Genomic DNA, 26,577 nt, shown 5'->3' on the forward strand with positions numbered 1-26,577 from the left:
CTGTACAAAACTGGAATGCTCCTGCTGTTGAACTGGCAAATTATAGATATTATTTCAAGCACTCGGTGAAAATCAATTAGAGGACACTGAAACACAGAAATCATAATCCAACAAAATGTCTGGAAAAAACAGAGTTTAAAAGCACATTTCCAACTTGTTCCCTATAAGCACGTTCCGTAATGTTCCGCCCAATGATTGCCAAATACATCCAAATCAAAGCAGCTTCCCAAAATTATCAACAGTAGAAATTACATCTTTGATAATAACCACCAAGCCTTGCAAAATAACCTTTTGGGTTTGAAATCCAGAAATGGAAGTCCCACCACATCAGTCTTACCCAATCTGATATGTTCACCAAATGTCTTTGAACAATGACTGTCAAAATTTTCAGTCAACGTATGTAACTCTTTGGCATGTTGTTTGGAAAGTGAGGAACTGTGGTCTCAACATATGTGGAGGAAGCTCCAAATTGTGAAAGGCGGCTATATACAATATCAGTATAAATGGGCATGGAGGGTGTTCATGCAAAGTGTGTATAGTACTTCATGTGTTAATGCGTAACACAATAGACTATCCAGGCAAAATAAAGTGAGATTTAGCTTTTTATATTCATAGCTTATTTCTAGAAAAAAGTGATAACCCTTATCTTTGCTGGCATGTTTCTTTTCAACTGAACTATTTTTTAAGGAGAATTGATACTAATTATAGCCTCCCACATAAGCAGTCTTCGTTTACAGTTCCTTCTATTGAATCATCACCAATTTCGCTCTCTCTCCAGGCATTGCACTTTTCCTGTCTCACCATCCCAGAAACTGCCTCTTAGGGGAGCCAAATGCATCAAATGACATCAGCCACCGTTTTCACCTTCATCCTTCTCTGCCAGAAATAAAGGTGGAGAAAAATAGGAAAGTAAAAATTATAGGTGGTGGGAGCAATTTACTCCATTGAGATGTTAGGTTATTAACTGATTGTAACCAGCTGTTATATTTCACAGCACCAATATTGCCTAAGTCACTAGCTCATTGTCCTTAGTGCCTGAAGCTGTTTGGAGGCTATTATATACACTGCATTTTCCAAGGAGCAAGAGTGCATGCAGAAGCAAGTTTTTTTAAAAAAAGAAAACTTGAAAACTCTTTCAGTGCATGTTATTATTCATTCAGAATTGGGCACTTTTGTAAATATATTGAGACTTTAGTCTTGTTCTTAAGGCTTTTTTTTATAAAGACCCTCTCTTAACTGAGTGACCTTCTACAAGGTTATTCTTTCCCTAACAAATGAAAATAAGAGTACCACTTAACTGGAATAAGTAGAAAACAAGTAATTAACAAGGACTGAGATGTTAGTTCCTAGATGATAATGAATCAGCTACACAATATGCTATATTGTGTATGAAAATACACAATATGCAAACCTTTACTGACATACTGTATTTACTATTCTGCTAGGCAGCGAGACCCATTATTTTGGGTGTAGTAGAGTATAATTTTTATCAACTAAGGAAAGGCCTTAAAGTGCTTTTGCTATGACATTTTTTCATGCTAATTTTCTGATATCACTGGGCTGTTCCTATCAAAAGTTGTTTCCTTCCCACTTTAGCATGATAATTCTATTCTAGCTGAATTGTATTTGTGAAACCGACAGGGGTCATGCATTGAATAGTATTGGGTCTACATAAATGGAAACAAGGTGATATCAAAGTAGGTATGTAGATAATGTTAATAGGACAGGTTTTTCTCTCACCGTGAATCACATGTACATTTATGGCATCCTAGGTATGTAAATGGAGACAAAAATACTATCCTGTGTGTCCTTTTCCTACACAGGGAAGAAAACTACAAAATAGAGAACATCCTATACTTTTCTGCCTAAAAGGCAGAGGTAGGGTCAAGCTATTCAAAGAGCAAATGTTTGTTCTTGATCTGTGGAAAACTGAAGATATAATTCCATAACACATGCTGTGCAAAGGACTGAGCAATTTCCAGATTGGCACTGAAAAGTATAAACCCTGACTAGGCAAACCTTTGCCTCAATCAGATCTTATTTTGTGACTGACTTTGCCTCTCTGTATTGTCACTTACCACTAGTACGTCTTAGTTCTCTTTAAGTGAATCCTGTGAGTCGAGAAATTGAGAAGAGCTTCAGCTGTGCACTGACATACACAATAGCCCAGCTGTTGATGGCCTACTCAGTGTCAGATAATGAATATTAAGCCATCAGCAAGAGCATTTCTTCTAGCTGTACTTTCTTTTAACATGCTGAAGACAGAATGCTTAGGAATCGTAAGAAGACAACATCAGTAATACTACCAGCACCACACTAAAGACTTTTAATCCTGAAGATACTTTATTTTTTCCTTTTGGGAAGAATTTTTCAGGCACCATTTGTAAATTTTTCAAATCAAGGAATCTGGCCATTTCTAACATTATTCTTTTTGTACTCAGATTAATAAACCTGATGAGATTTAACTACCATGTGTCATTATTTGCTTCTTATGTTTGCCTAATAGATGTAAATTGTGTTGAGAACGAGAAACAAAGTATGTAAGAAAAGTCAATATTTACTAATGATTGCAGATTATTTATATAGCTACTGTTCTTTGTTCCTTTTGATATGGCAATTATTACATTTTTATTTCTACTGTTATAGTCCTGATCTAAAGTCTTGGATTCCATTCTCAAAATGGAAACAATTACACTGGATCAGGTTTGTCACTTGCCAGGATTACTCAAACTTACTACAGAATGGTTTGAATTCCACTCAACTTGAGACACTAATTTGCTCTGACTATAAACATTGACAGAGTTATTTATTAAGACTTGCTATGCAACATATATATCCTGCTATCATCACAGTCTATGTAATTTATGAAGTATTCAAAGGCTACATTAGATGTAATACTGTACAATGTATTGTCTTAATGACAAAAATCCAAAGATTTTAGAAAGTAAAGAATTGTGATGAGTAAACAATGCAAATAGAGATAGCTTGGGAAATTTTCCACTTTAGAAAATAGTATGTGAGGGTACTTAAAGAGCAACGAGATAAAAAATTTATATGAAAAAGAGTGGTTGAAGTCAGCAAAAGTATTAGCATTCAGCTTCCATAAGAGCAAGCTAAGCTTATATTTGTATTGATTATATGAAATGTCTAAAGAGACTGCCCTTCTCAGTTACACAACTGTATTCAAGAAGTTGTTCCAATGAAGTCACCTTGAGATACATATAAGCCAGATGTTATTATTTTAGTTTAGATTTTCTATTGTGTATCTTTCATATGATGCTCCTTTACTTCATAAATCATTATTATTGGTGTCAGTAGAAGTCCTTTGCCATTCCAGAATTTAACATGATGACTATATGCAACCTCTTGAGTTAAAAACGTTACATCTAAGAATCAATTGCTAAGAACAGCAAGATAAGTAGAAGACATGTTCTCATCACTGAATATTGGCTTCACTGTGGGAGGCAAGAGCCAGGGACCAGCTAAATGTTTAGTTTTTTAACAGCAAGGGTCTTTTCATTCTTTCATCAACCCATCTTTCCTAAGATGTTGTGATGGAATGATTTGAAAGAGTGTATCTATTAAGTCCGTGACTAGTGGGTCCAGAAAGAGTCTCACACAGAGGTTGTAAGGAACACAACCTTTATTTAACTCGCAATTAATCACAACGGAATAACATGTTAAGCTCAAAAACTAACTCTCCGGGTGACAGCCCTTATATACTAGCTGCCTCAGGAACTTTATCCAATGACAGGACTTCCAAACTCCCGCTTCTTCCCTCCAGCGCGTCTTAACCAATCAGAGACCGCCTGGCTGTTGTCAAGGCTCAGGCGGGTCGTAACCCCGAGGACTTTGTTAGACATAACAGTATCCACTATCCTTTATATCACTGCAGATGTTTCTTTCATGGTATGTTCTCATTTAATGTAGAGCAGGTGGCTGGGTCAAAAGCTAGATACGAGATTTTTGTATGTTAGCTTTCAGCCTGATGCTGCTTGAATCAGCCAATTTCATAAGGTAGCTAGAAAAGCAAAAATGCAGAATACAGGTAGTCCTCAATTTATGACCACAATGGAGACCGAAATTTATGTTGCTAAGTGAAACATTTGTCAAGTGAGTTTTGCCTCATTTTATGACCTTTCTTGCCACAGTTGTTAAATGAATCACTGTGATTGATAAGTTAGTAACTCGGTTGGTAAGTAAAGCTGGCTTTCCCTTTGACTTTGCTTGTCAAAAGTTTGCAAAAGGTGATCGCATGGCCTTGAGACGCAACAATGATCATAAGTATGAACCAGATGCCAAGCATCTGAATTTTGATCACATGATCATCGGGATGTTACAAATGTTGTAACCATAAAAATGGTCACTTTTTTCAATGCCATTGTAATTTTGAATGGTCACTAAATGAAATGTTGTAAGTCAAGCACTACCTGTACAATTGTTTTTTTTAATTTGCATTTATATCCCGCCCTTCTCCGAAGACTCAGGGCGGCTTACACTATGTCAAGCAATAGTCTTCATCCATTTGTATATTATATACAAAGTCAACTTATTGCCCCCAACAATTTGGGTCCTCATTTTACCTACCTTATAAAGGATGGAAGGCTGAGTCAACCTTGGGCCTGGTGGGACTTGAACCTGCAGTAATTGCAAGCAGCTGCTGTTAATAACAGACTGTCTTAGCAGTCTGAGCCACCAGAGGCCCAATCTCAATTGTGGCCCAATCAAAGCAATGGACACAAAAAGACACCAATGTTTTGTCTACTCCTGGTTGCCTCTGATCTCATTATTTATGGATGATGGAAAAGGTAGCATAAGCTACTGTTTTATATTTATCGGTCTCGTCATGCAATTCTGACCACATTTGTTTACTGCTGGCCAAGCAAATTTTGAGTTTTTGAAATTTACCATCTAGCTTTCCTAGGTTTTTGCGTAGAATTAATCATTATCTGGGGCAATGAATGTTCTTCATTTTACCAAAACAAGTTTATTACATCTATTACACTTGTCTAATAATTTATGTATCATGTGGCCACTGGTGAATATTCTGACACAATACTTTATTCCTTCTCAAATCTTAAAATACTCTTGGGTCAGACATTTTATCAATGTGTAATTGATGAGGGAGAATATAATTTTCTGTATAGTATAAACTTTTTCCTGTATTTCTTTTCTTTTTTAAAAAAAGAACTTTGAGGAGGCTGGTAATTAAGAAAAGCAAGCATAAAATTATTGACTTGTATATGTTTTATGTTTCTTTTTAGCTTTTGATTCACTTAAATTGTACTACCACATGCAACAATAGGTAATGTTGGATGCTTTTTGTTAAATTTGTTGCCATTTTCTTGCCAGAAATCTTTCCTAGCTGGGCCTTAAAGACAGTCAGTCAAACAGCAAAAAGCTTCGCAAGGACCCAACTTCTTCCTTGTTTCCATTTGTTTGTGCTTTAGCCTAAATGTTAAGAACTGATTTTTTTTCTGCAGCTCCTCAAGATAAAAAGCTACAGAAAGGTTTTCTTTGCTTGCTTACTTCTGTCATGGACCTTCTTTCGAACCGCTCTCTGGACATGAGTTCAGAGGAGATGGATAAGCCAGGTCCTGGCACCTTGGGGAAAAAGAGCACATCGCCACATGGGGGTTTGAATCGGGGATCAGAGGGCTCCAGCCCAACAAAGCAACCACAGCTGGGTCAATTGGATGGGTGGAAGGCTGAGCCTGAGTTGAGGGAGCCGCAGCTACAGAGAGTTAGTCTGGAGGCTCCATGCGAGGAACGTGAGCTGCTGCTGGGGTCAGCAAAGTTGATAAGGTGGAGTCCACCCCTCCTCCCAATCCAAGGATATGCAGGGTGGAGTGGAGACAGGTGCAATGCTGGTTGGCCAAGCTACTTGCAAGGATTCAACCTTGTCCATTGTGAAGGGCCACACGGCATTGCCTATTTAATCCCGACATGAGAGATGAGCATTCCTGGAAAAACAGGTCCAGTTTCTTGCCATGGGTTTCATTCTATGCAACTTGACCCATTGCTCATTCTCAACCTGTTACCTTAGCATGCAGGGTGTGGTTTCTAAAGCCTACCAAGAGCTAAGAGGGGGTTTGCAGTCTCCTAACGGCCAGTTGACCAAGATAGAAAACTCTGAAAGTAGCCACTATTCCCCCAAGGAATTGTCAGACACCTTTATTTATTATTATTTATTATTTTATTAAATTTTTATACCGCCCTTCTCCCGAAGGACTCAGGGCGGTGTACAGCCAAAGATAAAACACGAAATATATACAATTAAAACATTTAAAACCTAGCAAATTACAAAAAGGCTGATAATTAAAAAATTTAGTTTTAAAATTTTAGAAATATTAATAAAACCCCGAATTAAAATTTAACACTATTATGCCAGTCCCGCTTGAATAAATAGATGTGTTTTTAGCTCATGACGGAAGGTCCGAAGATCAGGCACTTGACGTAAGCCAGGGGGAAGTTCGTTCCAGAGCGTCGATGCCCCCACAGAGAAGGCCCTACTCCTGGGGGCCGCCAGCCGACACTGTTTGGCGGACGGCACCCTGAGGAGACCCTCTCTGTGAGAGCGTACGGGTCGGTGGGAGGCATAAGGTAACAGCAGGCGGTCTCGTAAGTACCCGGGTCCTAAGCCATGGAGCGCTTTGAAGGTGGTAACCAAAATCTTGAAGCGCACTCGAAAAACCACAGGAAGCCAGTGCAAGCTACGGAGTAGTGGTGTTACGTGGGAGCCACGAGCGGCTCCCGTTACCACTCGCGCAGCCGCATTCTGAACTAACTGTAGCCTCCGGGTGCACCTCAAGGGCAGCCCCATGTAGAGAGCATTGCAGTAATCCAACCTAGATGTAACCAGAGCGTGAGTGACCGTGCAAAAGGCATCCCGGTCAAGGAAGGGACGCAACTGGCGGACCAAGCGAACTTGGTAAAAGGCCCTCCTGGAGACGGCCGCCAGATGTTCATCAAAGGACAGCCGTCTATCCAGGAGGACGCCCAAGTTGCAAACCACCTCCTTTGGGGCCACTAACTTGCCCCCAACAGTCAGCCGCGGATGCAGCTGACTGTACCGGGGTGCCGGCATCCACAGCCACTCCGTCTTGGAGGGATTGAGCTTGAGTCTGTTTCTCCCCATCCAGACCCATACAGCTTCCAGGCACCGGGACAGCACTTCGACCGCTTCGTTGGGGTGGTCCGGGGTGGAAAAATACAGCTGAGTATCATCAGCGTACAGATGATAACTCACCCCGAAACCACTGATGACCTCACCCAGCGGCTTCATATAGATGTTGAACAGGGTAGGCGAGAGAATCAACCCCTGAGGCACCCACAAGTGAGGCGCCTCAAGGATGACCTCTGCCCCCCCGTCAACACCGTCTGCGACTGGTCAGAGAGATAGGAGGAGAACCACCGATAAACGGTGCCCCCCACTCCCAATCCCTCCAACCGGCGCAGCAGGATACCATGGTCGATGGTATCAAAAGCCACTGAGAGATCTAATAGGACCAAGGCAGAGGAACAACCCCTATCCCTGGCCCTCCAGAGATCATCAACCAACGCGACCAAAGCCGTCTCCGTGCTATAACCGGGTCGGAAGCCGGACTGGAACGGGTCTAGATAGACAGTTTCCTCCAGGTGCCGGGGGAGCTGCCATGCAACCACACTCTCTACAACCTTCGCCACGAAGCGAAGGTTGGAGACTGGACGATAATTTCCCAAAATAGCTGGGTCCAGGGAAGGCTTCTTGAGGAGGGGTCTCACCACCGCCTCTTGCAAGGCGGCGGGGAAAAACCCTTCCACCAAAGAAGCATTTATAATCCCCTGGAGCCAGCCTCGTGTCACTTCCTGAGCAGCCAGCACTAACCAGGAAGGACACGGGTCCAGTAAACATGTAGTTGCATGCAACCTCCCCAGCAACCTGTCCACGTCCTCGAGAGCCACAGAATCAAACTCATCCCAAATAACATCAACAAGACGTGTCTCTGTCATCTCGGTTGGATCACCGCAATCTTGGTCCAAACTATCCCGAAGCTGAACGATTTTATCGTATAGATAACCGTTAAACTCCTCAGCTCGTCCCTGTAAGGGGTCATCCCGTCCCTCTTGATGAAGGAGGGAACGGGTCACCCGAAACAAGGCGGCCGGGCGATTATCTGCCGATGCAATGAGGGTGGAAACGTAAGAACGTTTCGCCTCCTTCATTGCCACTAGGTAGGTCTTAGTAAAAGACCTCACTAGTTTCCGATCAGCCTCGGAACGGCTGGACCTCCAGGTGCTCTCTAGGCGTCTTCTCCGGCGTTTCATCTCTCTCAGCTCCTTGGAAAACCAGGGAGCCAATTGAGATCTACGCCGGGTCAGAGGCCGCAAAAGCACAACACGGTCCAAAGCCCCAGCCGCAGCCCGTTCTCAGGCCGCAACCAGTTCTTCAGTCGTGCCGTGGGTAAGATCCTCAGGAAACGGCCCAAGCTCCGTCAGGAACCTCTCCGGGTCTATCAGGCGCCTGGGACGGAACCAACACATTGGTTCCGTCTCCCTGCGGTGGTGGGCGGTGGTCTGAAAGTCTAGGCGAAGAAGAAAATGATCTGACCATGACACCGGTTCCTTCACTATATCTCCTAAAACCAGATCATTAACCCACTGACCAGAGATAAACATCAAGTCTAGCGCGCCTCCCCCGATGTATGTAGGGCCATCAGTTACTTGAATCAGGTCCAAGGCCGTCATGGAGGCCTGGAACTCCTGAACCACCGTTGATGACAAGCCGGCCGATGGCAAGTTGAAATCCCCCAAGACCAGAAGTCTGGGAATCTCAACCGCCACACCAGCAAGCACCTCTAGTAGCTCAGGTAGGGCTGTAGTAATGCAGCAAGGAGCCAGGTATGTGATCAACAGCCCCATCTGATTCCGGTGGCCCCACTTCACAAGGAGGGATTCACAACCAGCTATCTGAGGAACAGTGGACTCCCTCGGCTCCAGACTTTCTTTAATCACAACCGCCACCCCCCCACCCCTACCTTGGGCCCTCGGCTGATGAAATGCCCAGAAACCCGGAGGGCACAGTTCAACCAGGGGTACACCCCCTTCTGTGCCCAACCAGGTCTCTGTAATGCCCATAAAGTCCGCGGAAAATGGTGGCTATTTCCGGAGGCCATGGGGAGGGGTCCTCTTGGAGCGGGATGGGAGGGTAAAGAGAAGGGAAAGGGTACTGCAGCATCCCCATGGTCTGTTGTAAGGGTGAATGAAGGTGAATGAGGAGTGCTGCAATTGTCATAACTTTGAAACAGAGTCATGTGGTTTTCGGGTGTCTGTCGTAACTTTGAATGTTCTTTAAGTGACCTGCCGTATCTGAAGAAATACCTACATATGTTCCGTTTATGTTCATTAAGTGATCTGTTCACTGGTGGGTTTCAAAAATTTTTACTACCGGTTCTTTGGGTGTGGCTTGATGGGCGTGGCATGGCTTGGTGGGTGTGGCAGGGGAAGGTTACTGCAAAATCCTGATTTCTCCTGATCAGCTGGGACTTGGGAGGCAAAGAATAGATGGGGGCGTGGTCAGTCAGAATCTTTACTACCGGTTCTCCAAACTTCTCAAAATTTCCACTACCAGTTCTCCAGAACTGGTCAGAACCTGCTGAAACCCACCTCTGGATCTGTTGTACCTTGAGGACTACCTGTATATGTTTTGTTTATGTATAAAACAAAACTCAATAAGTAGCCATTATTGCCCTAAACTAGTTGTTGACTGTAAATAAACCAGTCATGTCTATAAAGTGCTATTCAGAAAGAAAATAATTGTTGTCATTGCATGTGTTCCTTGTATAATCATGTATTTTTCAGAAAGCATAATCAGATCATCATAGTTCCCCCCTCCTTTCAAAATATATATTTTGATGTTCCTAATTGGATACATTCATCAATTCATATGACTGCCCATCTCATGAAAAAGTGATTCTGTGGGGCACACATCAAAACCATAAAACAGTTAACATAAAATATCATACCATACTAATATAATTCCTATCCAGAAAGACCATTTGCTTTATTAAGTCCATCTTGTAATAAAAATTCTGTTGGCCACTGCCATCTGCCTAATGATGAAATGATAATGAAAACAAAGTAGCATAAAGCAAAGAAAGGCAAAGCTATCTTGTATTGATTAAATATTTTACAATTTAAAAAAAAAGTTTTAAATTAAATGATGCTTTCAGTAGGCAAAATAAAAGAGTTATGTCCAAGATAGATTCAAAATGTCAAGGTAGAAAATGAAAGCGACAAATGAGTCTTAGGAAGCTTTTGTTTCCATAAAACAGAAACAAGAAATAAATCTGATGAAATATTTCTTCTTTCTACCTCACAGTTCCTGGAAAACAAGGTTCAGAAAGTCTTCATAGGTTTTAAAGAAGCAACATTGTCCCATTATTCATTCTCCTGTCATGGTAGTTCACAGTGAACAGCCACATAAAGGGATGCTTTTCCAAAGAAATAATTGCAGGAGGAAACAATGAGTTAGTTCTGCTTTCATCCCCTCATCATAGAAGCTTCAACTGCCTTGTATTTTCCCTACTATGGAAACACAGCTAATCTAATTAGCTTTCCAGCTAACTTAGTTTTGGCAATTTCAGTAACCTGCTTTGTAGTGCTAAGACAGGAGTGCTATGGGCTCTATTAAGTCTGTAAACCTGAGGCTGTTTATTCCTATTCCGATTCAAATAATTGAACACAAAACAATTCAAAACCAATGAAATCATTTCTAAATGTAATATATCTACCAATTTTGGCAATATTTTTTTTAAAAAAAGCAAAGCAAAAGAAAGAAAAGAGATTTGTTGTTTTCATTTCACAAGATACTGATTTCATTTCTTGGTCCCAAATTTATGCAATTCTAAAGATGTTAATTCCCATTTTCTGTATACAATTCCATGTTAGATATCAGAATTGTGTCTGTGTCTACTGCATAGTGAGAATATAAGGGTAGGGAGAGAGAGAGAGAGACCAATGAAACAAGACTTTTTTTTTCAAATTGTGAAAATAAATAAAATTAAATGCAAAATAAATGAGGAAAATCAAACAAACAGGGTATCTTTGGAAATTTTAGAAATCCCAAGGAAGGACAGAATAATAATCAAAACAGATGATACTTTGAAATTAAAGAAGACAAGACAATGTATTTATTCATTTTCCTTTGTAAATAGAATATACAATAATGTCATTAAATTTCATACATATCTTTGAAGCAAAATATTACAAAGCTTTGCTAAATAAATAATTTTGAATGCAGCTTTAGTTTAGATCTTGACCCTTTCTCCATGATTTAAAAATAAAGAGGTATTTTAATCATTCTTATCTAACTATATGCTCACATTTCCAAAATCCTCGTTAATTTGAAGATGTATTGGATCAGGATTATTACATATGACTATGGCATAATTTTGGATTTGCTATCTTGGCCTAGGATAGTTCAGTTCCTAACTTTGTAACCTGATACTCTGAGTTCTGTGAGATAAAATAATAAATTACTTAAATAATAACAAATTTTCAAAACATTTCCAAAATTCAAAATATTGTTCCTTGTGAGAGTTAACTTTGAGAATAAAATGCATTCCTAAGACAAGTATACACATGCAAACATAACAATAGCACTTGTTATGAACCATATTTACCAGTTCCACCAGGATATACATATGGAGAACCTATATAAAGTATAGATTAAAATGGGTAGTATAGATAGTCCATGACTTACAACTACAACAGAACCAGTGGTGGGTTTCAAATTTTTTTACTACTGGTTCTGTGGGTGTGGCTTGGTGGGTGTGGTGTGGCTTGGTGGGCGTGGCATGGATTGGTGGGCGTGGCTTGGTAGGCGTGGCAGGGGAAGGTTACTGAAAAATCCCCATTTCCTTCCGATCAGCTGGGACTTGGGAGGCAGAAATTTTTGCGGGGCCAGTCAGAATTTTTACTACCGGTTCTCCAGAACTGGTCAGAACCTGCTGAAACCCACCTCTGAACAGAACTCAAAATTTCCATTGCTAAGCAAGACAGTATTTAAGTGAGGTCTGCCCCCTTTTATACCCTTTCTTGCCACAGTTGTAAGTCAATCACTGCAATTGTTAAGTTAGTAACATAGCTATTAAGTGAATCTGGCTTCCCCATTGACTTTACTTATTATAAGATGATCACATGACCCAGGTTACTACAACACCATCATAAATATATGCCAGTTGCTAAGCGCCCTAATTTTCATCATGTGACCAAGGGGATGGCGCAACAGTCGTATGTGTGAAAATAGTCATAAGTCCCTTTTTTTCAGTGGCATTGTAACTTCAAATGGTCACTAAATGAATGGTTATAAGCAGTGGTGGGATTCAAATAATTTAACAACCGGTTCTCTGCCCTAATGACCAGCTGGGTAGGCATGGCTCGGTGGTCATGTGACTGTGTGGGCGTGGCCAACTCAACATCACTCACATCGACGGGCACTTCGCCTTAGCTGTTACAATGTAACAAGGTTTAACCAGAGAGGCAATTTCTGTAAGCAGGGCAATAAAGATGAGGCTAGAACCAGCACCAGAATGTTTCCTTCCTGCCTTCCTTACAGGATTAGCCCTGTAAAGTGGGAAAAAAACAAATAAGATTTCTTCCAAGAACCGGTTCTCCAAACTGCTTAAAAAGTTAACAACCGGTTCTCCCAAATAGGTGTGAACCGGCTGAATCCCACCACTGGTTATAAGTCAAGGACTAGCTGTATGGTTTATATAAACAGTCCCTCCACTTTCTCCCTATGGATCAGAGGTCTCCAACCTTGGCAACTTTAAGCCTGGAGGACTTCAACTCCCAGAATTCCCGAGCTGGCTGGGGAATTCTGAGAGTTGAAATCCTCCAGGCTTAAAGTTGCCAAGGTTGGAGACCCCTGCTATGGATGCTCTCATGTAACATAAAAAGAGTAACAATTCTGTTTTAGCCTTTAAAATATTTTAAAGAAGTACAAATGTAATTTTCTAGAGACTATTTTTTTTAAAAAAATCTTAAAAATAATTATATCATTAGAAAAAAACAGTTTCCTCTTTCTTCTCTTTATTACACACATTTAATCTACTGAATCTAAGAAAATTAATAGAGCATTCTTTCAGCTCATCAATTAAAATTGTATCAGAGCAAAAATAGTAATTGTATTCTCGGGGGGGAACCAGCATCCTCAATTTACAGACTAATTCTTTTAAAGTCTGTAATAGCTGTTTTTCAGAAGAGCTTAGCAAATTATATACAATGAGTAAATTCACCTTGGGTTCCCACAGGCGTCACCCCAAAGTCAGAGATGATTTAGACTGTAAACAGTTCTATAAGTATCTTTGTGTAAATTGTTTCTGATCACTGTTGCTATAGCTACAACACCAGTCTAGCATTCCAACAGCACCACATCATGAAAAGAACTTTAATCAAAAGTTAGGCAAGGTATGTCTTCTCTCGGCAATTAATGAATGAGGATATTTTAATTATACCTCATGATGAAGATGCGCTTAAATGAAAAATCTTCACAGAAGAAAGTTACAGTCTAATTGAAATATTATTTATCCCTTCAAAAGCGAACTAGCTGTTTTGCTTTGTAAGAGTGCTTGAGGGCCTTGATTCAAGGCTCAAATCCCAATTCCACTTAATAGATAATAAATCCTTTTCCATACATAGATAGTCCTCGACTTATAACCACTCATTTAGTGGCTGTTCGAAGTTACAAGGGCACTGAAAAAAAATTGACATGACCGTTTCTCACACCACGTTACAGCAGCCCCCACAGTCACATGATTAAAATGTAAGCGCTTCGCAAATGGCATGTATTTATGACGGTTGTACTGTCCTGTATTCATGTGATCACCATCTGTAATCTTCCCAGCTAGTTTCCACCAAGCAAAGTCAATGGGAAAAGCCCGATTCGTTTAATGACCCCCATGATTCACTTAATAATTGTGGCAAAACATTCATAAAATGGAGCAAACCCATTTAACAAGTGTTTTGCTTAGCAATGAAAATTTTAGGCGCAATTGTGGTTGTACATAATGGACTACCTGGCCATTCTGATACTACCTATCTTCAGTGGCGGCTTAAGGATGAGCAGTCCATAACTACAGCGCAGGTGGCCAGATTCTGTACAGTAGCACTGGGGATTTGTTGCAAACAGGTGTCTTCTCCACCATAGCTGTTATATAACAAATGTGGCAAATGCTTTGCACTGCTTAGTTTTTTCCCTTTTAGCCTTGAAGCTACAATGGGCCATACAGTTTATGAATTGTAATTTTACTGTGTTTCCCCGAAAATAAGACCCTGTCTTATATTTTTTCGAACCCCAAAATAAGCACTTAGCCTTATTTTCGGGGAGTTCTTATTATTTTGGGGTGCATGGAGCAAGATGGGATCCTCTTGCCATCTTACCTGATTTCCAGCTCTGTCTCCCTAACCCTAACCAAAGGAAATGGTGGGGACTGGCTGCGCATGCGTTTAAATATTTTTTGGGAAGGCTTATTTTCGGGGAGGGCTTATTTTTAGCATATGCGCTCAAAAGTTCAATTGGGCTTATTATCAGGGGATGTCTTATTTTCAGGGAAACATGGTAGTATAGTTAGATCATGTATAATTGACAGATTGGGTTTTATTATAGATTTTAATTGTTATTTATTATTTTATACTATAAATTTTAATTGTATATTTACTGAGCTTTTTTATTTGTTCTGGTCTCTGGTCTAAGACTGTAATAAATTGATTGATTGATTGACTGCCTGAATCTGACTTTATTTTAAATCATGCAAAAAGAGTTATATAAATAATTACTGCTTATTAATTTTAATTCATTGTTTAGAAAATGAATAACATTTCCATTTTCAATTAACAGTTCCATTTACCCACATAAAAGAAAGAATCCTTAAAACTAGCTTTATGAAAGAACATCACATAACTCCACGTGAATCCTTACCTCTTGGTTTTTCACATTAAGGTATCCATAGTGAGCCCTTAGATGTCGTTTTTGTGTATAGGAAAATGGCATCCATTGGACACTGGATTGTCCAAAGCAGCTGAGCATGAGAGGAAAGCTGACTTCATTTGTAAGGCGGGCAATGATGACGATTAGAAAAGCGGCTGTAAAGCCAATTACAACAATGGTCTTGCGCTGCAAATGGGATAAAAAAAATAATTAACCAAAAAAAAAACACCACACCTCAACACAAGTTTATTTTTTAACCTAAGAGGAAAAACCAACCATGTTGTCCTTGACTTACAACCACAACTGAGCCCAAAATTTCCACTGCTAAGCAAGACAGTTGTTCAGTGAGCTTTGCCCCATTTTACAATCTTTCTTGCCACAGTTATTCAGTGAATCCCTGCATTTGTTAAGTTAGTTAGCATGGCTGTTAAGTGAAACTGGCTTCCCTGTTAACTTTGACCCTGGAACACTGCAACAGTCATAAATACAAGCCAGTTGCCAAACATCTGAATTTTGATCATTGTAACCTATGTTGCAATGGTCATGTGTAAGACAGCCATAAGTCACTTTTTTTCAGTGCCGTTGTTAAGTTCAAATGGTCACTAAGCAAATGATTTTAAATCAAGGACTATCTGTAAATATAACTTCAGTGTTTAGCTGGCTAGTTTTGGGAGTTGAGGTCCATGGGTCTTAAAAGTTGCCAAGTTTGGACAGGGATCTTTGGACTGCTCACTGACAGCTACTCATCTCTCTAGGGAGCTAAAAGAATACAAATTTAGGAGACAGTCCTCATTCCCTGTAGCTTATAGGAAGATAGCAAGCAAAATATATGATAGATCAATGTAACAATGATAAGAACAATGAGGGCTGCACCATGTTTGGGATGACTTTGGAATAAAGTGAGAAGTTAAAATTATGTTATCTATTTTCAAGTTTATATTTCTTAACATCTCCCTATTTACTATTACTTTTACTCCCTATTACTCCCTATGTGCAGCTATTTAATCACTTTACAGAGTCAGGCATAAAGAATCAGGATCATCCATTAGGTTGAAGCATAGAAGATTTATTCAAGTCTATATACAAGAACCTAGTCAATTAAAATTCAGCATTAAATTGGTGCCAGATAAAGGTCAGCAGAATTCAGCAGGGGCTGGACTTGGACCATTTGTGGGAACATAACAAATCTAAGCTGATGACATGCTTAACTCCATCCTCCAGCTCTGCCTACTCTTCTACATACTCAAAGCAATTGAATGACTCTAAACTGGCAAGGAAAATAAATTAATGAGTTTGAACGGCATCTTGTGTCCTCATTATTGATTTTTTAAACATGATCTCTAGTATTTTATTTTAAAGGCTAGAAATCTATTTACCTGATGGGTCACTCTCTAAGAGAAAAATAGTGATATGAATGGAATGAACATTAAATTGCTTATTCTCTCCTCTTTGCTTCCCAATGCCATTTGGTGTAAACTCTCAACCATGATGCTACCCCAGTCTTTCCCATCATCATTTCAGAATTTATACCCAAAAAAGTATCAATAAAATAACTTGCTGATACCAAGAACATTTTTCTAGGGATTATGATCTTATTTAAAAAATTATAAGTACCAAAAAGACTCAGTAAAGCAAGTTAATAGCAAGTTATAATAATTTTAATGTGCTCCAATCTTTTCATACACTTCACTATATTAATATTAAAATGAAAATTACATTCATAAGTTCTTTTTGTTGATCTTTACTAAGTGAAACATGCATTAATTTAGTATTGCTATGATCAATACGTTGTATAGAATAAAACTGGATGAACACAACCTCTTCACACTCCTAATATACCCAAGCAATCTATGAGTATTGCCATCCTTTTCTAGCAATTCTGAAAATTCAATCTCAATAATAAGAAAACTGATCCTTGTCTCACTTGAAGCAATCAGAATCATTCTGCCTAGAGTGTATATCAAAATCAATAAGCAGAAGACATGATGAATCACTCTTTTTAGAATTAAATTTATGAGAACTGAAGACAAAGGACAGAGCAATTTCAAATTTGACCTATGCTTTTTCTAGTAGTACTTTGAATGAAAATGAATAAAAGTCTAGTTCAATGAAATTTCAGAAATATGTGTGCGTTTGTGTGTACACATATATACATATACACACACTCTCTCAGTTAGTCAAGCTACAAAATCCCAAATTGTGCTAATCAGAAAAGGAATGCAGCTTTTTCCTTTTTCTTTCCCCCTAAAGCAGCAAACTGAAACTATTTCCAATTTTCATATACTGTAAAGCTGTGTGTGGGCAGAATTTAATCAGGGCCAAATATCTATGATTATCCAGTATATTTATCATGTCTTTGAGCCATATGTTATTTTTCTTAAAAGTAATGAAGAGTGTGTTTCATTTTCAATAACCAAATGATTATTCTATCATAAATTTCTCCATTATTCTATAACTAAATCTGCATACTGCAGCAGATAGCAATGGAATATTTATAACTGTATAACTTTCCCCCAACAATCACATGTGAGTTAACAATAGTATGTACATGTATGCACATAAGCATAAGAATCATATTATTATTTCCTTTTGGGATAAGCAATCTCAAGAAAAGAGTATGACTATTGAGTCAAAAATGTAAAGGTATGAAATTGAATAAAAGTAAAGGAATCTGGTTTACACAAAAACCAGTAATAGTATCTCTCCATAACTTACAACCCATCTTTCTTTCCATCATTTCCACAGTTTCATATATTGCCTTTCATTCTTAAACTACTCATTTTTTTTCTTTTTAGGTTTTCTTCAATTGCATCAAACCATGTCCCTTCTTCATATTCCCCTTCCTCTCCATCATTCACTCTTCCTTCCTGAATTTGCTTTGAGTTTTGATCTTTATTAGGTAACACATGCCCTGTTGAGTCATCATTTCAAATATATTTCCTTACCTAAATAGAGAAACAGAATGATCATGGAAAGATCACAGCCCGGGTTCGAAACCCGAGCTCCATGAAATGGGTGAGTTCCCATTCCTGCTCCAGCTCCTGCCCACCTAGTAGTTCGGAACCATGCAAATGCAAGTAGATAAATAGGTACCACTTCAGTGGGTAGGGAACAGCATTCCGTGCACCTTTGGCATATAGTCATGCTGGCCAAATAACCATGGAAAATGTCTTCGGACAACGCCTGCTCCCTTGGCCAAGAAATGAAGGTGAGCACTGCGTCCTAGAGTCAGACATGATTGGAGACGGAAACCTTTTGCCTATTGATTACAACAACAGTTTGCTAACAGAGGATTTGAAATTTTAACCTTGTCTTTTTTATTATTATTCTTCCTGTTAAATATTTTGTCATTAATGTAGTATATAGATAATAATTCAAATAGATTTACTAATTTAAAAATTGGGGAGGGGACTGTTTTGCAAGGGTTGGGAACCAATATTGTAGTAATGTATTAATCAGTATTCAAATAGTGGGATAACATGTGTATATGTGTTGGTTTTTTTTTTTCAATGCACTTTTTTAATGTCTTGATTTGTGTTTCTTGTGGGTTTTTTTTTTAGTTTTACATTTTAACTTCCTTATGAATAAAATAAAAAATAAATAAAGAAAAAAGTATTTTCATTCATTTTTTCTGCTTATCTTTTATAATGGGGAATATTAAGAGCATTGTTTCATTCATCAGTTTTCCCAGTCTCCAAACACACATTAAACAAGCTTCACAGATACTCCATAAAAAAAACCACATCCATATTTCAACACTTCTCAAATTATATTCCCTACACTTGTAACCATACCATCAGAATTTTTCATCATTCTGACATTTATGACTTCCTTTTCATCTTTTAAAATTTATTTTTAATTCCATTATTTGACACATCACTACTATTCCCATACGCATCTCTAAAATACTGCTTTTAGCATTCTCTCATTTGAGTTTCATTCCAGATCAATCTTTGGTTTGATTGATTCTAATCTCTCTGCTATATAGGCTCTTCGTTTAGCCTTTTTCCCACCTCCGTTTTTTTCATTTCCATCAAAAATCACTCTGCATTTTCTTTATCTCTTTTAACCTTAACAGGGCTTTGCTTTCTTTTATATTCTTTATAAGTTCTTCTCTCTACATACATTATGCAATATATTTGTCTTACTATTTTTTGCAGCATCCTCTGATAAGCACTTTTTCCTAAACTAGAAACTCTTTCATTTCATTATGCCACATTTTTATGCCATATCACTTTTGTGGTGTGAAAAGTATTTCACCCCATCCCAAATAGTCTTCCCCCCCCTTAAATCCACTTTCCGTACCTTCTATGGGGAGATTAATTCATATTCTAATAATCTTTCATACATAAGTCATAATTTCTGTTTTTCCCCCTCTTTTTCCCTGTATCTGTTTTTCTTCAAGATCAATTCCTGACATTCAGTGTCAAGATGGTCTTGACAGAGGTATGAAGGAACCATTATCTAGGCAAGAAGGACTGAAGTATGTTTAATGTCCAGTACGAAATAACATCAGGAAGCAACTGAGTCAGATACCCCATAACTCACTGAACTATAGAAAGGAGAAAAAGTACAGCACAGCCAGACTTTCAAGAATCTCTAATTATAGCCAATCACAATAAAAGTAGCATTAGTCTTCCAGAGGAGTTGATTTCCTGGTCTGGTTTACCAAATGGGGCTGATCATATTCAGAGCCTCTCATTATTCTTGTATCCTTCACAAACTCAATCTTTCTAGCTATACAGTCAAATCACCCATTCTTATTTTAACATTTTCCTATGTGTATACAGATCTTTTGTAAGCTGAAACTAATAATCACAATTCTATTCATTTTGGGATCTTAGAATTACATTTATATATATTCATACTTTCAGATATCCATTTTAGCCATTGTATTTATAATTAAACCTACACCTTCACTTCACTGCATATATTCATCAGCTCCCCTCAACAAAATTAGTCAATCTTCATTCATATCTATTGTTTCTTTTCTCTGTCTCTTAGTTTCACAAATACAACATGTTTATTTTTCTTTCATTTCATCTGTTAATTCATTTACTCTTTTTACATTCTAAGTCACAGTCTTCCAGTTTCTATTGTTGTCAGTGATTGGACCTTGACTAAAGAATGGCTACCCTTCATGAATGTTTTCACTCAAGGCTTTCAAATAATGCTTTCTTTGTATTGTAGAAAAGGTATTGTAGACTAGGTTATGATCCTTAGTCATATCAACTTTTTGTTAATTTATTTATTTGAGCATGTTTTGGCTGGTACTGCAAACATGTTTATGCTATTCTGTAAACCATAGTTCTCTAATCTGAACACTGTCATATTAGACAATATACTATTGCCCACATACCAACAATTAGGATATACATTGTAGATATGTCATATTCCTGAAAAAGAATGTATAATTGTGTCATTTCCATTTTCTTTGAAATATAAAGCTCAATTGTTCAATTCCCTTTTAACTGAGCTATTCATTAGTTCATGTCTAGAATGGAAATAGTTATATTTTTCACTGATTATTATATTACAGGTCTTTCAAGACTTGATATGCTATAAATTGACAGTATTATTGTTCAGTGTTAGGGTTAATTTCAAATTTAATTAGTATTTCTTCAGCATTTACTGAAGAAATATACTTCAATATATTTAAGTATATCTCTTTATATTTAAAAATTAGTACAACTGGTTGTATCTGGATGCTAACTGTTATGATACCGGTATTCATATCAAAAGTTATTGGTTTAAATCTTACCTGTGACATGAACTCAAATGAGTTTTTAAAAATCTGCATAAGTTTCTGTAAATTAGGAAAATCCTATCTAAAATGATGCAAAACTTGGCCTAGGTAGTGTTGACTAATGTTGAAATAATAGAAAAGTGTTGACTAATAATATTAGTGTTGACTAATCTTTGTCAGATGTGTTGATATATGCTCTTCAGATATATTGGCACTACAAATTTCACAATTCCTAGCCAAAACATTATCAACTACACTGGCAGTGAATGCTGGAAGTTTCATGAGTACCAGGTAGATAGAACAATAGTCTGATTTGTGATCAGATTCTCATATTATGCTAAGCCAAAAGTAAGCAATCTTCTTATGGAAAAGGTAACTTTCTGAAACCTTGAATAATACTATTGGCAAAGTAAGCTAAAATTGTGTTTTTAATGGTTTATATCAATGAAATTGCCAATTGCTCCCCCACCCCCATCCCCATTTTTTACAGCTCCTGCAAGATTTTGGCAATTCACCTCTGTGATTTCATGTGAGAACACTAAAATCTTGCAACATTAGGTAATTTCTCCAAAGTTCTGTCATGTCCTCTTTTTTTAATTAATATTTATTTATGTGATAACTATGAGTGTCATAAGAAATGTTGCAGATGCATTTGGGCCCATAAATGCGCCATTCTTAATTTCTGTCATGAGTCCTAGTTTCTATAACCATGGGTTGACTGAAAATAACTCAAAATTAATTTGATTCAATCATTTCATTAAGCCATAAACAGGGGAAAGCCACTTGCAAGCTACATTTTGTTTACAGCGTCTCTCTGTGTCTGTAGCAGAGGTCTCCAACCTTGGTCCCTTTAAGACTTTTGGACTTCAACTCCCAGAGTCCCTCAGCCAGCAAAGACGTTTGGACTTCAACTCCCAGAGTCCCTCAGCCAACAAAGCTGGCTGAGGAACTCTGGGAGTTGAAGTCCACAAGTCTTAAAGGGACCAAGATTGGAGACCCCTGGTCTGTAGGTTTGCCTTCCATCTCTCTCTCTCTCCCTCTCTCCCACCATCCCTCCTCTCTCTCTCACACACACAGAGGCAGATTTCCCCCCTTTTCTGATTACTCTCAAATTAGTGTACTTATTTGAGGTATTTTAAGAGTCTTGATGAATAGAAAACTACTAAGGGCTGAAAACTTCAACTGATCCCTCTTTATGACTTTGGTTATTATTCTTCCATCCTCTGAAGTCCTCCAAGGGCAATAAAAAAAAGTGGGGGATGATAAGGTTTATTCCCCAGAATCTCTTATATGTTGATCCACTGAAATATTTAGATGTCAAAGCTGTCTTTTTTTTCCCTTTGATTTATTGGAAAATCAGATAATATGTTCAGCAAAAATACCCTATCTTTCTGCCGTAAGATAATAGCAGTAATAAAAAAAGAATGAGAATGTGAAAGGCATTCAGTCATATTGGAATTTTAAGAATGGCCTCCAAGAACTAGGGTTAATAATTTGTTTACTTACAAATGTTGGGCATGACCTGGATATAAAGTGCAAAATTTAGCCAAATGGATAATACAAATATTTGTAGCAACGAGAACATGCCTACGTGCCTGCTGGTTTTGTGATAGTGGCTGACCTAGAAGACTTTACTTTAAAAGTAAAGATTAATGTAAAAACTCAGAATATCTTAGATGATATAATAACATGTAACACAGCCCTTGGTCTATTAGAATTTATTCCTACAGCTGTAATAAATTCAATTGTACAATACATTGTAGCAATTTATTATCAAATTGGTACCAGTTTTCAGGCCTCATTTCATTTTACTCATGTGTTATGCATTTAAAAACAATAATGACTGCAATTAATAAATTGCTTTTATTTTAACAACTACTGGAGTGAAACTTGTTTTATTTAATACTGCCCGTTCATTGAAATGTGGGAAGGGGAGGGGAGGGAGAGGGGAGGGGAGGAGGGAAAGGGGGAAGGGAGAAAAAGGGAAAGGGGGAAAGCAAGCAAGGAAGAAAGAAAGAAAGAAGGAAGGAAGGAAGGAAGGAAGGAAGAAAGGAAGGAAGGAAGGAAGGAAGGAAGGAAGGAAGGAAGGAAGGGATGGGGAAGTGGAAAGAGAAGGGAAAGATTCCTGTTGCATTTTAATACAATAAATGAAAAGATCAAACCATTTATATATATCAAATGACACAATTATGTGGCAAAGAGGTCACCATCCTTTTCTACTTATGCAACTTAAACAGTGTATTAAACAATAGCATTTTCTATTTTTTCCCCTTCCATCAGTCTCTGTTTATGGTTATTATTTTTTGATTGTCAAAGAAAAGTAAGAAAGTCCTTTTCATGCATAAAACAAGCATGGTAGTATCCAAATGCCCCAGATTCCATATTCCCCAGGAAATATGCCATAAGTTAGAAAAGACTGTTGCAGAAGTGGAATGAAAAAAATTGAATCCTGTTATCTTTTCCATTGAGCCATAGACAGTGAAAACCTTTGTGGCTATGAAAGCATTTTAAAATGAAGGGAATCATAACTTTTAAGCAATTGCCTATCACTGGTTGGACAAAATTGCTTTTTCTTTAAATAGCTCAGATACGCTTGCTAGCCAGCCTGTCTGATTTCCAGCTAACTATAGAAACCAGCTTCTCACTTCATTTTCCTTTTAAAAGCCACTCAAGAATAAGAAGGATTTTCACAGTCTGTTGTTCTGCAAAATACCTGTATTGTATATGCCGTTCTTTATGTATAGAGCAAGCAAAAATCACAATGCCCATCTTGCCAGAAGCATTTACAAATTAATGCCCAGTTAATATAACCGTCAAAGAAAAATCCTGAGTGAGCAGTCTCAGAAGTTTTATGCAATATTAGAAAGTTAATGTCATATATTGTATGTGTACAGTTTTCTTCCTTCCGCACAAAATGTAGATATTGTCCTGTCTATTTCCTTGGAATATTGAAGCAACATTTAAGCATATCTGAAATCTTGCCTTCTTTTCCCTTACATAGGATAGAAGGTCCAGAAATCTGAGAGAACGTACGCACGTCTATATATTATGCAGTTTATATGGGATCTGAGTGGCCACAGATGGTAGTTACAGGTTGTCCTCGTTTAATGACTTGTTGCTTAGTGACTGTTTGAAGTTGTGAGGAACTCCGAAAAAGGTACTTATGACTTGGAAGTTCTGATGTCCTTCTCTCATGGTCACGACTGCATTTTTGGAACTTGGCAACCAGCCTACATTTACAACCATTTGCAGCACCCCACGGTTATATTACCACAATTCACAATGTTTTTTGTAGGAAACTGGCATTTACTTCCTACTGCACCCATTGCACGGTTGACTCGGCCTTCCATCCTTCCGAGGTGGCTAAAATGAGGATCCAGATTGTTGGGGCAATAGGCTGACTCTGTAAACCACTTAAAGAGGGCTGTAAAGCACTGTAAAGCGGTATATAAGTCTAAGTGCTATTGCTAAGTGCTATTACTATTGTGAACAATGAACTTAATGACTGCAACATTCAATTCATGACTGTGTTCCATTTACAGGTAGTCCTTGCCTTACAATTATTCATTTAGCAAGCGTTCAAAGTTACAACAGAAGCTAAAAAAGTGATTTACGATCATTTTCCTCTCTTACGACTGTTGCAACATCTCCGTGGTCAAAATTCAGATTTGGCAACTGGCATGTATTTATGACAGTTGCAGGGTCCCGGAGTCATGTGATCACTTTTTGTGACCCTCTGATAAGCAAAGACAATGGGGAAGCCATATTCACTTCACAACTGTGTCACTAACTTAACAACTGTAGTGATTTACTTAACAACTGTGGCAAGAAAGGTCACAAAATGGGACAAAACTCACTTAACAACTGTCTTATTTAGCAACAGAAATTTTGGGCTAAATTGTGGTTGTACACCAACTACAAATAAAGCCATAAAATTGGATCAGTTCTATCATGAACCATTTAACAACTATTACAACTTATGACTGTAGTTCAGTGCTCAGTTACGGTTGTAAATCAAGGACTACCCATAAAATCTTTTCTCATAAAGCTGTCCTTTGGAAGAGGGTTTCATATGCTTTTCGTAAAACTTCTTATCCTTTAGACCAGGGGTCTCCAACCTTGGCAACTTTAAGACTTGTGGACTTCAACTCCCAGAATTCCTCACCCAGCTTTGCTGGCTGAGGGATTCTGGGAGTTGAAGTCCACAAGTCTTAAAGTTGCCAAGGTTGGAGACCCCTGCTTTAGCCCACACCCAAATAACCAAAAAGGATTTCAAGTTCCATCAGAGTAACAGTTTGCTCTCAAAGCAATAAGGAAGAAAGCGGTCATTCCCCAGCACGTTGAAAAGAAGAAATAAAACAAAAAGATTATTATGGCTTCACAAAGAATTGGCAAAGCCATATTTCTCTGACAGGCAACCAGATTTAGTAGACATTTGAGGATAAAAGCTGCCATATTTCCCTTGAAATATAGATACTCTTCTTTCATTCACTTTCCCTCTCCTTCTCTCTATGGATATACATTCATATAGACATGCAGACACACAAACATCCAAGGACATTGCTGCTAGTCATAATTTGCAGCCTCCACAAAGTGAGTGTTTACAGCAAATGCTTAAGCGAGATCAATGCTCATTTGAAATGTTAATGTTTTTACACTGTGCCTATCCAAAAATTAGCAGCTAACAATTTAGAATGCTGTCTGTAATCTAACGTTTAACTAAACATTATCTAAGCATAACTAAACATGTTATGCTTCTGTGCCCATCCCAGATTTTCTCCCCCAAAATAAATGGAGCAGTTTTCTTAATTCTCTTTCATTATCTATGCATGCATGTTGGTATATAGTTGGATTTTAAAAGGTTTTTTACCCTAGCTTTCTCCAGCCAGTAAGGAGAGCCACATATCTTAAAAGTTGCCAAATTTTGAAAATCCAGTGTCTTAGAATGGAGACAGAGAGCCTTCCACACCTATCCAATCCCCAGTATTAAAAATCAACAATATTAATTCTTCAATTTTCACTTTATTTTTTATACCTTTTTTGCAAGGTTTTATGCATTTCACCAATAGTAGTCACTCTTGAGCTTAATAAAAGTGTGTATACTATTAAAACAACATTAATTTTTTCTCTCCAGAACCAAATATTGTTGTATGTGGTTTGGTTTTGTGTATATAATATGACCTATCTCATTCCATAAGGTTATGACTTTGAGATTAGGTTCACAATGATGACGCTATACTGATAACAATGATGTCTATTTTTTCCAACTATAGGTAGTCCTTGACTTAAGACATATGATCACAATTGACCCCAAAATTTCACTTGCTAGGCAAGACAGTTGTTAAGTGAGTTTAGCTCCATTTTACAATCTTTCTTGCTACAGTTGTTCAGTGAATCACTGTAGCTGTTAAGTTAGTAACCCACTTGTTAAGTGAATCTGGCTTTCCCATTGACTTTGCTTGTCAGCTCACAAAAGGTGATCACATGACCTTGGGACAGTGCAATAAATACGAGCCAGTTGCCAAGCATCTAAATTTTGATCACGTGACCATGGGGACGCTACTGCAACGGTCAAAAGTGAAAAATGGACACAAGTCACTTTTCTCAGTGCCACTGTAACTTCAAATAGTCACTAAAAGAATAGCTGTAAGTCAAGGACTACCTATAGATAGGCACCATAATCATGCTGTTCCCTTCCATCGTAAACAGTGTTCGGCAAAGGACTGAAAAGGATTACAAAATAGTAAGCAAATGAAGTATTAAATACCTGTTAATTATCAATTTACAGAACTGCAAGGAAACACAGTATTTCCACTGTATGTCAGGACAGTTGTAAGTCAAGGCAACCACGTGACCAAGT

The 26,577-nt window shown here is 38.1% G+C and overlaps 1 protein-coding gene across 2 annotated transcripts in view; it reads right to left on the reverse strand.

Annotated features, from left to right (window-relative positions):
• The window catches only part of ST6GALNAC3 (ST6 N-acetylgalactosaminide alpha-2,6-sialyltransferase 3), a 367,526-nt gene that overhangs the window by 202,970 nt on the left and 137,979 nt on the right, over positions 1–26,577 (reverse strand). The window contains exons 1-2 of one of the 2 annotated variants that reach the window (XM_058177129.1): positions 14,963–15,085; positions 6,272–10,953 (exon numbers count right to left, since the gene is read on the reverse strand). In XM_058177129.1, coding sequence (XP_058033112.1) covers positions 7,315–8,307 — 993 coding nt within the window. In that variant the 5' untranslated portion in view covers positions 8,308–10,953; positions 14,963–15,085 and the 3' untranslated portion in view covers positions 6,272–7,314. Of the gene's footprint in view, positions 1–6,271; positions 10,954–14,962; positions 15,158–26,577 lie in introns of those variants that run through there. The other variant, XM_058177130.1, reaches the window with a different exon arrangement.

This window comes from Ahaetulla prasina, chromosome 3, assembly GCF_028640845.1.
Source record: "Ahaetulla prasina isolate Xishuangbanna chromosome 3, ASM2864084v1, whole genome shotgun sequence".
NCBI lineage: Eukaryota > Metazoa > Chordata > Lepidosauria > Squamata > Colubridae > Ahaetulla > Ahaetulla prasina.